The sequence below is a fragment of the Hypanus sabinus genome, chromosome 9, assembly GCF_030144855.1.
Source record: "Hypanus sabinus isolate sHypSab1 chromosome 9, sHypSab1.hap1, whole genome shotgun sequence".
Taxonomy (NCBI): domain Eukaryota; kingdom Metazoa; phylum Chordata; class Chondrichthyes; order Myliobatiformes; family Dasyatidae; genus Hypanus; species Hypanus sabinus.
The window spans coordinates 166,521,895-166,538,165 of NC_082714.1; the positions used below are offsets into that span (position 1 = coordinate 166,521,895).

At 40.4% G+C, this 16,271-nt stretch overlaps 1 protein-coding gene across 6 annotated transcripts in view; it reads left to right on the top strand.

Annotated features, from left to right (window-relative positions):
• ralgapb (Ral GTPase activating protein non-catalytic subunit beta) overlaps nt 1–16,271 on the top strand; it is a 192,179-nt gene that overhangs the window by 94,853 nt on the left and 81,055 nt on the right. For 4 of the 6 annotated variants that reach the window (XM_059981071.1, XM_059981070.1, XM_059981074.1 and 1 more), the window contains 4 exons: nt 867–1,014; nt 1,100–1,164; nt 1,342–1,480; nt 13,479–13,612. In XM_059981071.1, the coding sequence (XP_059837054.1) occupies nt 867–1,014; nt 1,100–1,164; nt 1,342–1,480; nt 13,479–13,612 (486 nt within the window). The remainder of the gene's footprint in view (nt 1–866; nt 1,015–1,099; nt 1,165–1,341; nt 1,481–13,478; nt 13,613–16,271) is intronic. The other 2 variants (XM_059981073.1, XM_059981075.1) reach the window with 1 other exon arrangement.

The following is a 16,271-nucleotide window of genomic DNA, read 5'->3' on the forward strand; positions in this document are numbered from 1 at the left end:
TGGAAAATGAAATACAATGTTGGAAAATACATGGTCATGCACTTTGGTAGAACAAATAAATGTGCAGACAGTTTTCTAAAAAGGAGAAAATTCAAAAATCTGAGATGCAGAGGGACTTGGGAGTCCTTGTGCAGAAAACCCTGAAGGTTAACTTGCAGGTAGAGTCGGTGGTGAGGAAAGCAAATACAATGTTAACATTCATTTCAAGAGGTCAAGAATTCAAAAGCAGGATGTGATGCTAAGACTTTATAAGGCACTAGTGAGGCCTCATCTTGAGTATTGTGAGCAGTTGTGGGCTCCTCATCAAGGAAAAGATGTGCTGGCATTGGAGAAGGTTCAGAGGAGGTTCACAAGGATGATTCCAGGAATGAAAGGGTTATCATATGAGAAAAGGTTGATAGCTCTGGGTCTGTACTCACTGGAATTTAGAAGGATGAGGAGGGATCTCATTGAAGCCTTTTGAATGCTGGAAGGCCTAGGCAGAGTAGATGTGGAAAAGATGTTCCCCATTTTGGGAGACTCTCAGACAAGAGGGCACAGCCTCACAATAGAGGGGTGTCCATTTAAAACAGAGATGCAGAGGAATTTCTTTAGCCAGAGGGTGGTGAATTAGTGATATTTGTTACCACAGGCAGCTGTGGAGGCCAGGTCATTGGGTGTACTTAAGACAGAGCTTAGTAGGTTCTTGATTGGCAACAGCATCAAAGGTTACGGGGAGAATGCTGGGGAGTGGGATTGAGGAGGGGAGAAAAGGATCAGCCATGATTGAATGGCAGAACTGACTCGTTTGAAATAAAACAGTTCAAACAAAACCATAATTCATGAATCCAAGCCATGTCCACAGGTGTTTTTTTTTTACCTCTCAGGTGCTTTTGGAAGGAAAGTTCAGCAGTGAGGAATCTTCTTCACATGACAAACCCATTACCTTTCTCTCTCTGAAGTTGAGGCTTGTCAATGTGTTAATTGGTGCTCTACAGACTGAAACAGATCCCAACAACACACAGATGATTCTAGGTTAGTTTACGTTTTATCTTTTTTCATAACTGATTTTTGGTTGTCACTATTTTAATCAGTCAACAATGAAATGTTTTCCTTTTAGGCGCCATGTTAAATATTGTTCAAGATTCTGCTCTTTTGGAAGCAATTGGATCTCAGACAGAGCTGGTAAGCAGCCATTGTGCATATTTTAATTCTGTAAATGAGAAGTCCTTTGAGCATAAGGCACTGGAAGAGTAGTCCACCTCATCTCTACAGCTTGGTTTTCAGCACAGCAGAATAGTTCAGTTGTGTAGCTCTCTGATCAAACTGTACTTGTTCCTTCACTCTGCCGTCTTTTTGTAGAGCGTTGGTGATAGCACTCACACATCACTCAAGAGTCACAGCCGAAACAGTAGCGGTATCAGTATGACCAGTACTGGCAGCTCTGAGGCTACGACACCGGATAGTGAAAGGCCTGCACAAGCACTCCTGCGGGATTATGGTAAGATAAACCTGTTATTAAAACTATTATCTAGTTGTACTCTTCATCTTGTTTTTAGCTTTTAAAAAGTGTTAACTACGAATGTTGAAGATAATCTGAAGTGACTATGGCAGATCTGTATGGTGGCACCTATGGTCTTCAATGAGATTGAAACTTTAGAGATGAGCATTATTATTTATCACATGTACATCAAAGCATACAGACAGACAGGGCAGACATACTTTATTGATCCCAAAGGAAATTGGGTTTCGTTACAGCCACACCAACCAAGAATAGTGAAGAAGTATAGCAATACACAGTGAAAAGCGTTGTTTGCATTAAATCAATAAAGATTGTACTCGGCAGCCTGCAAGTGTCGTCATGCTTCTAGCATCATAGCATGCCCACAACTCTCTAACCCTAACCCATATGTCTTTGGAATCCGGAGTACCCAGAGGAAACCGCCACGGTTACAGGAAAAACTTAAAACTCCTTACAGACATATGACCCCAGTCTTATAGCCAGTGCTGTAAAGCATTGTGCAGCAGTGCTGTAGTAACTCTTTTTCTCGAAAAAGAAAATCTCTAAGTAATGACTGAATTCAGTAAAGTTACATTAGTGATCTCATTGTTGGGCATTAAACACTGAAAATCTGGATAATTAACAGGAAACAGGGTTGTCCTCATCTACAGGAGTATATCAATTGGAGTCTACAAATTCAAGACTCCCACTAAGATTTAAAATATTTTATTTTGTCTATGTTCCTGACTTAAAATCAGGCTAAATTTGGATAAAGCTCTCAAACCACTTCTCTTACAGATAAGAAAATAGTTTTATTTATGAATCCAAGAACAAGTGCTGGAAATACCCAGGCAGCATCAGTAGAAAGAAAAACAATTAGTTCAGCTCTTTGCCATTTTCTTTGAGCCAAAAACAGACGTGCTTTTATTTCAGATTTTGGTCATTAAAGTTTTTTGATTTTTCCTTTGTCAACGACTTTTTAGTGTAAGGCTGCCTTTTCATGTTTTCCTTTGCCTTGTGGGACAAACAAATCACAGTTGAGAAGAAAGAGATTTACAAGGATATTGCCTGGATTGGAGCATGCCTTATGAAAATAGGTTTTAGTGAATTTGGCCTTTTCTTCTTGGAGCGGCAGAGAATGAGTGGTGATCCGATAGAGGTGTATAAGACAATGAGAGGCATTGATCATGTGGATGGTCAGAAGCTTTTTCCCAAGGCTGAAATGGCTGACATGAGAGGGCACAGTTTTAAGGTGCTTGGAAGTAGGTACAGAGGAGATGTCAGGGGTAAGTTTTTTATGCAGAGAGTGGTTAGTGCATGGAATGGACTGTCGGTGACACTGGTGGAGGCGGATACGATAGGGTCCTTTAAGAGACTCCTGGATAAGTACATGGAGCTTAGAAAAATAGAGAGCTATTTCTAAAGTAAGTACATGCTCGGCACAGCATTGTGGGCCAAAGGCCCTGTATTGTGCTGTAGGTTTTCTATGTTTCTATGAAAGCGTACTGACTGATTTAGATTGATTTAACACAGGACAAAGCTATGGATGTTATTCTAGACTTCTGGTAACACTGCAGTCTCTGTATGGGTTTGACCTGGAGAAAGTATTATACTAGAAACATAGAAGTCTTCGTGCTTGCATGTAATACTTAACAAGAATATTTCCTACAAATTTTACAGTAGTGATGACAGACTGGAAACAGCAAAGATGCTATAGTGTCCTTGCTGTATTCAGCATGTCCTGTTTTCACCCCAGACTTGGTATTTGTGAAGCCTGCTATCACTTGAGTTGGTTTACGTGGGTCAGAAAGCGCATTTGGTAACATTCAGGGCTCTGGGCAAATTAACATTGTTGCTGATCCTAATGGTGGCACTATTTCCAAATGGTCATTTCATTTCCTGGATTTTATTTTAAACTTACCGATAGGAAATCAGAGTTTGAATTTCTAATTCACAAAATCAGCTGACCTGATTTAATGCAAAGACTTTGAAATACTTAATTTGTTTATAATTATGTTAACAACATAGCTGTACAGACAGCTCAGTTGAAACTTACTGTGGGGGCCATTCCTAACAATTAAGCTAGAATATTCAGCATGCATGCTAACACAAGTTTAACAGAATCATCCTTTGCAATTTGTTCAGAAATGGTAAAGTTGTAATACAGAAGATGTAATTGGCACATTGCTATTTTATAAGAGCTTGATATCCCAGCATTCTTAGCTTTGTCCTTTTGTTTGAGGTCATTCATAAAGGTGACTTTATTTTTGGGTGCAGCTTGTTGCATTGTTTGTAGTAGAGCTGTACAGCATGGCCCAACTTGTCTATGCTGACCAAAATTGTCTACTCTCATCCCACATTCCTGTATTTGGTCCATATACCTCTATTGCTCTGTACCTGTCCAAAGCTTTATAAATGGTGTGGTTGTTCCTGCCTCCACCACTTCCTCTGGCAACTTGTTCCAAAAACCCACCACTCCCTATGTGAAAAATTTACCCCTTAGATCTCCTTTCCCCTCTAAACTGAAATATATGCCCTTTAATGTTTGGTTTTCAAGTTTAGTGCTGTTGTCTAAAGCAGTGGTGATGATAACCATGATTTTTCTGTTAGCGAAGTGCTGCAAATTAGTTTAATATGCGATTGCAAGTATGTAGATTCAATGATGATAGCACTCAAAAGGTGTCCATTTGCTTTGGCTCTGACAATGTGATGAATTATTCTTATGAATTCATACATCACTTCAAAAATGCCAGAAACTCTGTCACTTCCATAAATGTTCTGTTAATTTTGTCTCAGAGGAAAATATGGCATCACAAAACTTGGGGATGTTTTGTTGCTTTAAATTTGAAGCAAATCCTGCCAACAAAAATATAGGGATCAAAATGTAAATGCATCTGCACGTAAGCAAAGTGTTTAATCCCAGTGTTTCAGTCTTAGTTATCAATATCCTGTGGAGAGACTATCCAAATGAATTCTGGAAATTCAAATATGATACATTTATCAGCATTAATATTTAACTTCAAAATATTCCAAGTCATTAGGCATGACTTTCCCTTTCCAAAGCTGCCTCTCTAACTGCTTTAATTGTCAATGTCCAGTCCAGTCCAGTCCTCTGTAAATCCATAGATTCCTCAACAGATATTTTTGTAGTTTTCATTTCCCTTTAAGTTAAACAGTGGCATACGAGTTTTTGAAATGGAATCATAGATCATTACAGTCCATCTATGTAGTGCCAAACTGTAATCTAATGGAACAGTTGGCAATCTGAGTGTTAGACCACATGCAATGTTGCCACATGCTTCCAACAAGAAACTCTCTAGCTGGGAAGTTTCTTTATGTTGTTATCATCATTATCACGCTTATTTGATCAGTCCCTGTCATTCACTCTGATGAAAATACTGAGGCAACGTCATCGTTCTGCAAGTTCACTGTTTCCTGATTTTACTTTGCATTTTCACCATTTAATGGATGTACTTTTCCTCTGAACATCCTCTTCCTCCCACACCACTTCCCCTAATACAATTGTTCAAGAAAACTGCTGCTTCTCATAACTCTTTCAGCTTCTGTTAAATAGAAACAAGTGATAGACACTCATCGGAAAGTCAGCAAGCTCGAGTGAAAGTTGACAGCTGGCTGGAGACCAATTGGCCAAGTTGAAGTATACAGTACAAGGAATGGAAGATGGGTCCACAGGGAGAATAGAGATGTAGTTCAACTTGTGGCAGACTAAAACAAGAAATTGTGATGGACCTAAATAGTAAGAAGATGTCTAGATGATGTGTAATAATTTTATTAGACTAGAGATAGCTTAAATTTGGAAAAATTTAGTTTTGTGGGCTAATTTATCACATTTCAAGCCATCTTATTGTCTAAGTGTTTCAGGTCACAGAGACATGATCATATTCAGTAAGACAAGATGAGAGAGCTAAAATTTGTGGTGTTTGATTTATGTGACTTTAGTTTGCAAAAGAGGTGTACAAAGTTATGAGGGTATAACACTAGAATACTACTGCACAGTACAGGTCCTTCGGCCCTCGATGTTGTGCCGACCCATATATTCCTTATAAAAAAGTACTAAACCCACATTACCCCGTAACACTCCATTTTTCTTTTGTCCATCTGCCTGTCCAAGAGGCTCTTAAATACCCCCAATGTTTTAGCCTCCACTACCATCCCTGACAGGTCATTCCAGGCACCCACAACCCTCTGTGTGTGAGTGTGTGTGTGTGTTTGTTTAAAAAATAAAAAAAATAAAAAAATTACCCCTGATGTCTCCCCTAAACTTCCCTCCCTTAAACTTTGTACATATGCCCTCTGGTGTTTGCTATTCATGCCCTGGGAAACAGGTACTGGCTATCCACCCTATCTATGCCTCTCATAATCTTGTAGACCTCTATCAACCTCTCATCCTTCATCGCTCCAAAGAGAAAAGTCTCAGCTCAGCTGACCTTGCCTCATAAGACTTGTTTTCCAATCCAGGCAACATCCTGGTAAATCTCCTCTGCACCCTCTCCATAGCTTCCACATCCTTCCTATAATGAGGTGACCAGAATTGAACACAATATAGATAGGTTAAATACAAGCAGGCCTTTTCCACTGAAGTTTGGTGAGACTAGAACTAGAGGTCATGAGTTAAAGGTGAAATGTTTAAGAAGGCTATAAGAGGGAACTTTACTCAGAAAGTTGTGAGAGTGTTGAACGAGCTGTCAGCGGAAGTAGTGGATGCAGGTTCGATTTCAACATTTAAGAAAAATTTGGATAAGTACGTGCACAGGAGAGATATGGTCCGGGTACAGGTCAATGGGACTAGGCAGAATAATAGTTTGGCATGGACTAGATGGGCTGAAGGACCTGTTCCTGTGCTATGAATCTGTAAGAATGAGGGAAAAAGCTGATTTTAGATTCAATGCTGAATATGCATTTGTTAGTCTCAAGAGACCATGAATTTGTGCCTTGGAAGGTTTCCAGGGTGCAGGCCTTGGCAGGGTTGTATGGGAGACCAGCAGTTGCCCATGCTGCAAGTCTCCCCTCTCCACGCCACCGATGTTGTCCAAGAGAAGGGCAAGAGCCGATACAGCTTGGCTCTGGTGTCATCGCAGAGCAATGTGTGGTTAAGTGCCTTGCTCAAGGGCACAACATGCCCCCTTAGCTGAGGCTCGACTTTCAGATCACTAGACCAATGCCTTAACCACTTGCCCACATGCCAACACTGACTGAATACTGATTAAAGTATCAGTTCTCTGAAAAATTAAGGGATAATCAAATTTGGAAATTTAGGGTGATTATAGAGTTTATCTGGGAAGATGGAGAGAAATTACTTCCTTGTGGGAACACCAAAACTAAGGAGGATGAACTTAAAACAGCTGCAATAACATCAGGATCATGGTAGGAGATGGGGAAAATCTAAATTTATTTTTGCACCAGTAAACCAGTTGATTAAACTGAAATTGAAAACCTGGAGTGAATAGGTTTGGTTAGGATTGGTTCCAGAGGCAGTACTGGTAACTTGAGTGAAAGTGCAGACAGTCATGATCAAACTGGAACGAGGAACAGTGTCCTCTTATTCAGTTTCTAAGCAAATGCAGTGGATGTTGGTAGAGTTTCTTGTTCATAGCCCCACTAGTTGCAAAAATGATATGGCAATCACTCAGTCAGACACGATTGCTCAGTTTTTCAAAGGTGAAGGCACCTTGTTCTTGCTTGTAATGTGGAACTGGCATAGGGCAAGATAACTATAACTTCAGAGCAAAGGGGTTTGATGAGCAATTTTGTGCAGATTAATTTTTCTATTCTGAACAACAAAAGAAAAAACATTGCTAGCATTATCTAACTTGTATCTGAATAATAGGATGGACAGGGTTAACAGTGAGTCAGTAATTAGCAGCTATTCCCCTCTTGGCTGCTTCTCCTAACCAAGTTGTGTTATTTTATGCCAATGTCACCCATTAAACAATAAACTGTGATGTCAAAAGATTAAGCATCTCTAGCTAGACTCTCACTTTTTCTCACTTCCCATGTTTTGCTCACATCTCTGCGTTTCCCATTTGTTTTGTGTTCAGTTGCAATTCTCTGAATTGCTTTTGGTATCACAAACCAATTTCGATCTCGATCTCTTCCCCCCCCCCCCCCCCCACACACACACCTTTTCTATCCCTCTTTCTCTCTCTCGCCTTTTCTATCCCTCTCTGTAAATCTCCTTTTAACTTCCTTTTGTCAGTAACCTGTACTAAGGCATAGTTAATGTCTACCAGCACACTACTCTATTGTGAGGTTTTAGAGAAGTTTTAGGCGCTTCACCAATAGCACCTTAGGTTTTGAACCCAGGTCCCTGGAACTCTGGTGTACTGCCATTTCTCATTGGATGACAACATGGATGTCCACCATTAGCACAGCTCCCCTCAACAGAATATTGGAGATAAAGGCGTGTAAGTTGAACAGATGGTGCAGAACTTCTATTCCTGATTTCTCGCCATCTTTCTTTGGGCTCCATTCCATTAAACCTGTTTATAGTGCCAAATGGTGCCCTGTAACTCAGCTACATTTACTGGAAGTGCAAAGTGTTCGTTATGGTCAGGATCCACAGTGAGTTATTCCCATTTCTACAGATCCCCTTGCCCTCCCCACTGACACCCTAGTCACCTTGGTTTCTTGACTATAAAATATTTTGCTTAGTGTACTAAAATGGTGTGTGCCTGATACTGTAAGCCTAAGCTGTAAACCTCTTGTTGACTGCTGACTCTGCTGTTGAATATATCCCCTGACCACTTTTAAAGTGTCTACTGTACCATGTGTGTAAAAGATGTTGCAGTGTTGCATGTTAATTTTGTTCTTTTTTTTGTATGTCTCCCCTCCCAATAGGTGGTTCAGGTATTTTTGTGTCATGAAAATATTCATCCTCAATTTAAATTCTTCCATAAGTTGTGTTTATCACCATACATATGATCTGTTTTTACAGGGCAAAAGATAAAGCACATACTTCAAATAATTATTACTTGATTGGCATTTAATGAAATTTTATTATTTTGTGCTGCTTGCTCTTTCTAAATGTAAATTGTTTCTCCACCCAGTCACACGTGTACTTTGGGTTTTTTTTACCGCCTATAGTTGGAGCCAAATCCTCCCATTCCATCTGAACCCAGATACATGCTGCTTAATGTGGCAGTGGATTTGGGACACTTTGTTTTTGCATTCAAATTGAATTTAAATCTAAACAAATTCAAATACAAATTATCTCAACTTTTGTGGAAGGAAAAAGAAAGTTTAATCATTTCATTGCAACCCTGAATGACAAATGGAATACTGGCTCGTTACCCTATCTTCTTAAAATGTCCTCCAGACACCTATACAGCATCCATATTACACAAGAACCAAAAGATTATTGTAACTGGCTCTTGAGAAAGACACGTTTTTAATGAAATGGTATGGTGCTAAATGCATAATCTGATAATTGAATTTAAGATTGGTTATGGGGCGCACATCACTCTTATGGGCTATTGCTGGCTTTCTGCAAAACTGAAAGGCTGTTCAGATAAAACTGCATGACTTATGGTGTCTCAATACAGATGTCATGACATTGTTGCTCATTACAATTGGATTAGGAATACAAGCATTACTGCTCCTTCCCTCGCCCTAGCATGGCCCAATGGGAGAGGAGTGGTTGCTGAACTCATGTAGTCAAGTATTTAAATGCATTAGCAGTGTGCTTGTTGCAGTTGTGTCTTAGCTGGGAAGGGATAGGTCTGATCTAGGCATATCCATGGACCCAAGTTGAATAATTGGCTGGGAGAGAGGGTTGGGTGGGGGAGTGGGATCCATCAGTCTGCCAACATTCTCCTCGTGTCAGTATCTGCAGTCTCTGTTCTCCTCTTTGGAGCCTGGATGAAAGGAGTGCAGGAAAATACTGTAGTGTCTGTCCTCCAGTGAAATAGAACCTTAAAATATCCGAGTTTTCAATATCAGATCCACCTGCAGATATTCCCCACAGGTCTTGAATGAATGATCATCCCTGATTTCTCCACACAAAACCATTATTATTGGAATGTCATTAAATTCAGCTGCATGCTTGTGTCATCAGAACTGCTGGCCACTACTCTGCAGCCGCTCTACCCACCCCCCCCCCCCCCGCCTACACCCTGGCCAACCCAGCCTGGAAAGTCAGAGCAACCTACTGGGTGAAATTGTAGCAACACATACAAAATGCTGAAGGAACTCAGTAGGCCAGGCAGTATCTATGAAAAAGAGTAAACAGTCGACATTTTGGGTAGAATTGTCACACCTGATACCATGTTTGAACATTGATAATTATAGGACCACAGGATTCCGTGGCACTCTGTTCAGTCAGGTGAAAAATGCTCACACACCTGTGAAACGTTCAGTGGTTCAGGTAGAACTCTAGTGGCATTTTGGGTTGATTACCATTTGATAGATTTGTTAGTTGAACCTCTTAAAATCTACTTCCTCTGTGCATTGAGATTCATAACATTAATTATTTTATTTCTCAATTAATCTGATTGGTACTTCCCAGTAAGTTAAGGTGAACTTAAAAATCCACAATCCACGAAACATGTTTTCCCACAATATTCCAGAGGTGTTTTTAAAACTATTCTAAGTATATTTTCAAAACTAAATCTGTAATGAGATACCTTCCAGGATCTTTAACATCTCAACAAATTGCAATCTTTTGCAGTATTGTTTCTGAACAGTACCTTGAAAGTTCTTTTGCTTGTTTGTGTGAGTCTACATATAAACAATACGCAGTAACACTGTATGAATATAGGCAACAGTACTTCCGTTTTTTTCTTTCAATTGGCCGTTGTTATGGGGCAGCTGAGGCAATTGCCTTCTGGTTTGGCCACTAGTATTCTGTTTGGGCTTTTATGCAGGTAATCCTGTTGTCAGTAATGTTTAAATAAGACAGTTATATTCACCATCACATATGTCAAACAAGCATTTCCCTGGAAAGAGTTATAACAATAAAGACCCAGTTGGAGGTCTGGTATCTTGCAGTAGAGGAATGGGCCTTGAGATTGGGCTCAGAAAGTCATCATTTTCTCTCTTCTTCCTTCCATTAACTCCCGGTCATAAGCTTTCCAAATGTTTTGTGTGGTCAAGTAGGCCAGAGGGCATCAAATATTGGATATGTAAATGCCACCTGTGGAGAGTTCTCCAAGGGAGTAGGGGCAGAGATAAGCATCTTCATTTGAATAAAGGAAATAAGAGCAGGCCCAGGCCACTTACTTCTTGAGCCTGCTCTGTTGTTCAGTAAGATCTGATCTTAGCCTTAGTTCACTTTCTTATCTTCTCCCCATGACCCTTAATTCACCTCTATAACCATATAACAATCACAGCACGGAAACAGGCCATCTCGGCCCTCCTAGTCCGTGCCGAACTCTTAATCTCACCTAGTCCCACCTACCCGCACTCAGCCCATAACCCTCCACTCCTTTCCTGTCCATATAACTATCCAATTTTACCTTAAATGATACAACTGAACTGGCCTCTACTACTTCTACAGGAAGCTCATTCCACACAGCTATCACTCTCTGAGTAAAGAAATACCCCCTCGTGTTTCCCTTAAACTTTTGCCCCCTAACTCTTAAATCATGTCCTCTCATTTGAATCTCCCCTACTCTCAATGGAAACAGCCTATTCACGTCAACTCTATCTATCCCTCTCAAAATTTTAAATACCTCGATCAAATCCCCCCTCAACCTTCTACGTTCCAATGAATAGAGACCTAACTTGTTCAACCTTTCTCTGTAACTTAAGTGCTGAAACCCAGGTAACATCCTAGTAAATCGTCTCTGCACTCTCTCTAATTTATTGATATCTTTCCTATAATTCGGTGACCAGAACTGTACACAATATTCCAAATTTGGCCTTACCAATACCTTGTACAATTTTAACATTACATCCCAACTTCTGTACTCAATGCTCTGATTTATAAAGGCCAGCATTCCAAAAGCCTTCTTCACCACCCTATCTACATGAGACTCCACCTTCAGGGAACTATGCACTGTTATCCCTAGATCTCTCTGTTCCACTGCATTCCTCAATGCCCTACCATTTACCCTGTATGTTCTATTTGGATTATTCCTGCCAAAATGTAGAACCTCACACTTCTCAGCATTAAACTCCATCTGCCAACGTTCAGCCCATTCTTCTAACCGGCATAAATCTCCCTGCAAGCTTTGAAAACCCACCTCATTATCCACAACACCTCCTACCTTAGTATCATCGGCATACTTACTAATCCAATTTACCACCCCATCATCCAGATCATTTATGTATATTACAAACAACATTGGGCCCAAAACAGATCCCTGAGGCACCCCGCTAGTCACCGGCCTCCATCCCGATAAACAATTATCCACCACTACTCTCTGGCATCTCCCATCTAGCCACTGTTGAATCCATTTTATTACTCCAGCATTAATACCTAACGACTAAACCTTCTTAACTAACCTTCCATGTGGAACTTTGTCAAAGGTTTTGCTGAAGTCCATATAGACTACATCCACTGCCTTACCCTCGTCAACATTCCTCGTAACTTCTTCAAAAAATTCAATAAGGTTTGTCAAACATGACCTTCCACGCACAAATCCATGCTGGCTACTCCTAATCAGATCCTGTCTATCCAGATAATTATAAATACTATCTCTAAGAATACCTTCCATTAATTTACCCACCACTGATGTCAAACTGACAGGTCTATAATTGTTAGGCTTACTTCTAGAACCCTTTTTAAACAATGGAACCACATGAGCAATACGCCAATCCTCTGGCACAATCCCCGTTTCTAATGACATCTGAAAGATCTCCGTCAGAGCTCCTGCTATCTTTACACAAACTTCCCTCAAGGTCCTGGGGAATATCCTGTCAGGACCTGGAGATTTATCCACTTTTAAATTTCTTAAAAGCGCCAGTACTTCCACCTCTTTAATTGTCATAGGTTCCATAACTTCCTTACTTGTTTCCCACACCTTACACAATTCAATATCCTTCTCCTTAGTGAATACCGAAGAGAAGAATTTGTTCAAAATCTCTCCCATCTCCCTCGGCTCCACACATAGCTGACCACTCTGATTCTCTGAGGGACCAATTTTATCCCTCACTATCCTCTTGCTTTTAATATAACTGTAGAAACCTTTCGGATTTACTTTCACCTTATTTGCCAAACCAACCTCGTATCTTCTTTTAGCTTTTCTAATCTCTTTCTTAAGATTCCTTTTACATTCTTTATATTCCTCGAATATAGTCCAAAATCTGTCCATACCAGCCTAGAATATACGCATCGACACAGCCTGAGCTGCTTCTGGAGTAGTCAATTTCAAAGAATCGCAATTTGCTGAGAGAAGAAACTATTCTTCAGCTCCAGTTGAGCAGTGAAACTGGTTTGAAGGGCGAAATCGACATCTCCTTTCCCTATGCTAATGGATTCTTTAGCTTATGGAACACAAGTTACTATGGACAATGACCAAATGGTCATTCTAAAGATTGTTTGGGATCCAGCTTTGCTCCCATTGATCCCAATGTGCAGTTCCACTAATGCCAGCTCATTATTCAGCAGAGTGGTTCATATGTAGATATTTCAGTAGGAAAGGGGTAATTTTGAAAATTGCAGAATAGATCAGACTTCAAGGTTTCACTTTTAAGAATTGGATTGAAAAAATTTTAGCAAATTATTTTTAACTGAAACTGCTCTGTCATGTAACAATCACCCATTCTTTGTTCTGAACTCAAACCATTGAAGTCAAATACCTGGTCCTCCATTGTTGATATGCAGACTCAAGTCCTTTTGATTCTAAAGCATTATTTAATGGCTACCAAATTGTCACAGCCTCATTGCTACTGGGATGGGAGCAGTTCTCCTTTATGAATGCTGTTCATTGCTGCATGGGTTGTGAGCTTATGCTGATTTAGATTGCTTTGCTTTTAGTTACTAATGCCTAGTTGTTTTCCCTCCCCCGTGGTGTGTGATACTGGGGTTATATCATAGCTCTTCATACAGATACAGCGACGGGACTGTTGATTCGGAGCATCCATTTGGTAACACAGAGACTGAACTCCCAGTGGAGACAAGATATGAGCATCTCACTGGCAGCACTTGAATTACTCTCTGGGCTGGCCAAGGTATTGTAATATTAACATTCTGTGCATTGTACACAGTGTATTTCAATGTGTAAACAATAGCTCCTAGAATTTCAGCATGAACCCAGACTGACAGAGTTCTGGGCCATTCAGGCTGCTTGCAGAATAAACATTTAACTGTTAAGATTTTCTGTATTCATGGGGGCTACTCCACTAACTGGAAAGAGAAGGAAGATTAAAATAAAATAAATGTATTGGAAATGAGCCAATTCTAATAAAGTGCTGGAAATATCCACACTCAGCCAGTCAGGCAGCATCTATGAGGAGAAATTCATTATCTCTGCTTTCCTCTCTCCCCATAGATACTGCCCAACCATTTGAATATATCCAGCATTTTAAGCTTTTGTATCAGATTTCTGGTGTCGGATCAGGAAGGCTGTTGGTTAAATGCTGGGTGCCTTAAAAGGCACAAAACTGCTCTGAAGTGTAAGCTTTAAAGTCCCGAGTACCATGGTGGAGCTGGGACAGCTTATTTGGGGATTGTTCATGTGAATTCTAGTGGCTGAAATTCCTTCTCGTCTTTGGCCAGATGGATTTCCCTTGGAATGCAATAACAAATAAAAGAGGGCCTACCTGACAAATCCCGGAAGATACCTTTTACTGCATGGAAAGAGTAAGCAGGTGTCCCCAAGTGTGGTGAGGAGGTCTCCCATAGAGGGTATGAGCAAGGGAATGGGTAGCATACAGTAGATTTTTATTTCTTCTATTGCCCCCAAACTCAAAAAACACCTCACCCTGTACTGTTAAGAATTACAGATTACTTCCTCTCAAATCCCAGCCAAATTAAATTCCTGCACTCACTGCTGAGTGTATGATGTTTTGTGTTCATCTGGGGACTTCGGAGCTACGTGCTAGGTTACAGGCTGATCATTGAAAACCACCAGCAACGTTGCCTCAGTCTATAACCTGCAGTTTCGGAGCTTGCATAACTGCAAATCAGGCTTGTGGTCAGGAGGTGTTGTTACCTACATGTGTGCACAGGCGTTCATCCTCTCCTTTCAATTTTTTTCAGTTTTTATTTAGAAATACAGCATGATAATAGGCCATTCTGGCTAACAAGCCCATGTCACCCTATTACACCCATATGACCTGCTAACTCAGACCTTTGCAACGTAAGAGTAAACTGGAGCACCCACACAGTCATGGGGAGAATATTTTGATTTAAATCGGCTCTTTTCCAAGCTACAATGTACCTAGATTCTAATAGTTGCCAAAGCACTTTGTGAGCTATATTCAGCACTACATGGAGAGGATGCAGGTGGCTTTACACTGCTGCATGCAATTAGCAGGGTAACTGCACTATACTTCACATGAAGTTTGCAAAGTGGGTTCCTAGAAACCTCGGTGCATTATTTATGCACGTACTAATTTTTAATGGTTTAAATCATTGTGGCCTCTGCAGGGGCACAGTGGATGAATGCTTGATGGTTCTAGTGGACAATTATTTGAGGTTTTTAGAACTATCACCACCACCTAGCATCAGACCACAAAAACATGCACCACACAAAAGGTGGAGCATTACTAGAACTAGGGGACATGTCCTCAAGATTCAGGGGAGAAGATTTAGGACAGAGATGAGGAGAAACTGTTTTTCCCAGAGAGTGGTGAATCTGTGGAATTCTCTGCCCAGGGAAGCAGTTGAGGCTTCCTCACTAAATATAATTTAAGAAACAGATAGGTTTTGACATAGTAAGATAATTAAGGGTTATGGGGAAAAGGCAGGAGCTGAGATGGAGATGGAACTGAGCTTACGGACAGATCAGCCATGATCTTATTGAATGGCGGGGCAGGCTCAATGGGCCGGATGGCCTACTCCTGCTCCTATTCTTATGTCCTTATGTTCATTGATGTCAGAATCGACTTTATTGTCACTGACGTATTGCATGAAATTTTTTTGTACAGCATTGCAGTCCAATTCATTAAAATTATGTTACAGTAAGAAATATAAAAATAAGTGGAGCAAAATGACAATGAAATTCAAATCCATTGCCAAAGCTTCATTTTGAAATGTGAGCTCTGAACTGCATGCAGCAGAAATGGCCAAACTTAAAATATGGAGATTGACAAACTAAAATTTAATGTCATCTCTAGCTCAGACCCTCAGATTCTGTCAGAAACAAGCCTAGAATGCAGGCTTGTTTTGGACAATGGGTTGTTACTTCATTTAAGTGGGAGGCCTTCAAAAGGGAAATTTTGAGAGTTCGCAGTTTGTATGTTCCTGTCAGAATAAAAGGCAAGGATAACAGATTTAGGAAACATTGGTTTTTGAAAAATACTGAAGTCTTGTTTGAGAAAAAATAAAGGAGGTGCATACTAGGTATAGGCAGGAAGGAGCAAATGAGGTACTTGAGGGTTATAAGAAATGCAAGGGAACACTTCAGAAGGAAATCAGGAGGGCTAAAAGAAGACATGAGGTTGCTCTGGCAGACAATGTGAAGGAGAATCCTAAGGACTTCTACAAATATATTAAGAGCAAAAGGATAGCAAGAGACAATATTGGTCCTCTGAAAGATCTGTGTGGTCCTTCCTCTTTGCATGGAGCCGAAAGAGATGGGGGAGATCAAATGGATTATCTGCATCTGTATTTACTTGAGAGACACAGAGTCTACAGAGGTGAGGCAAAGCAGCAGTAAGGTCATGG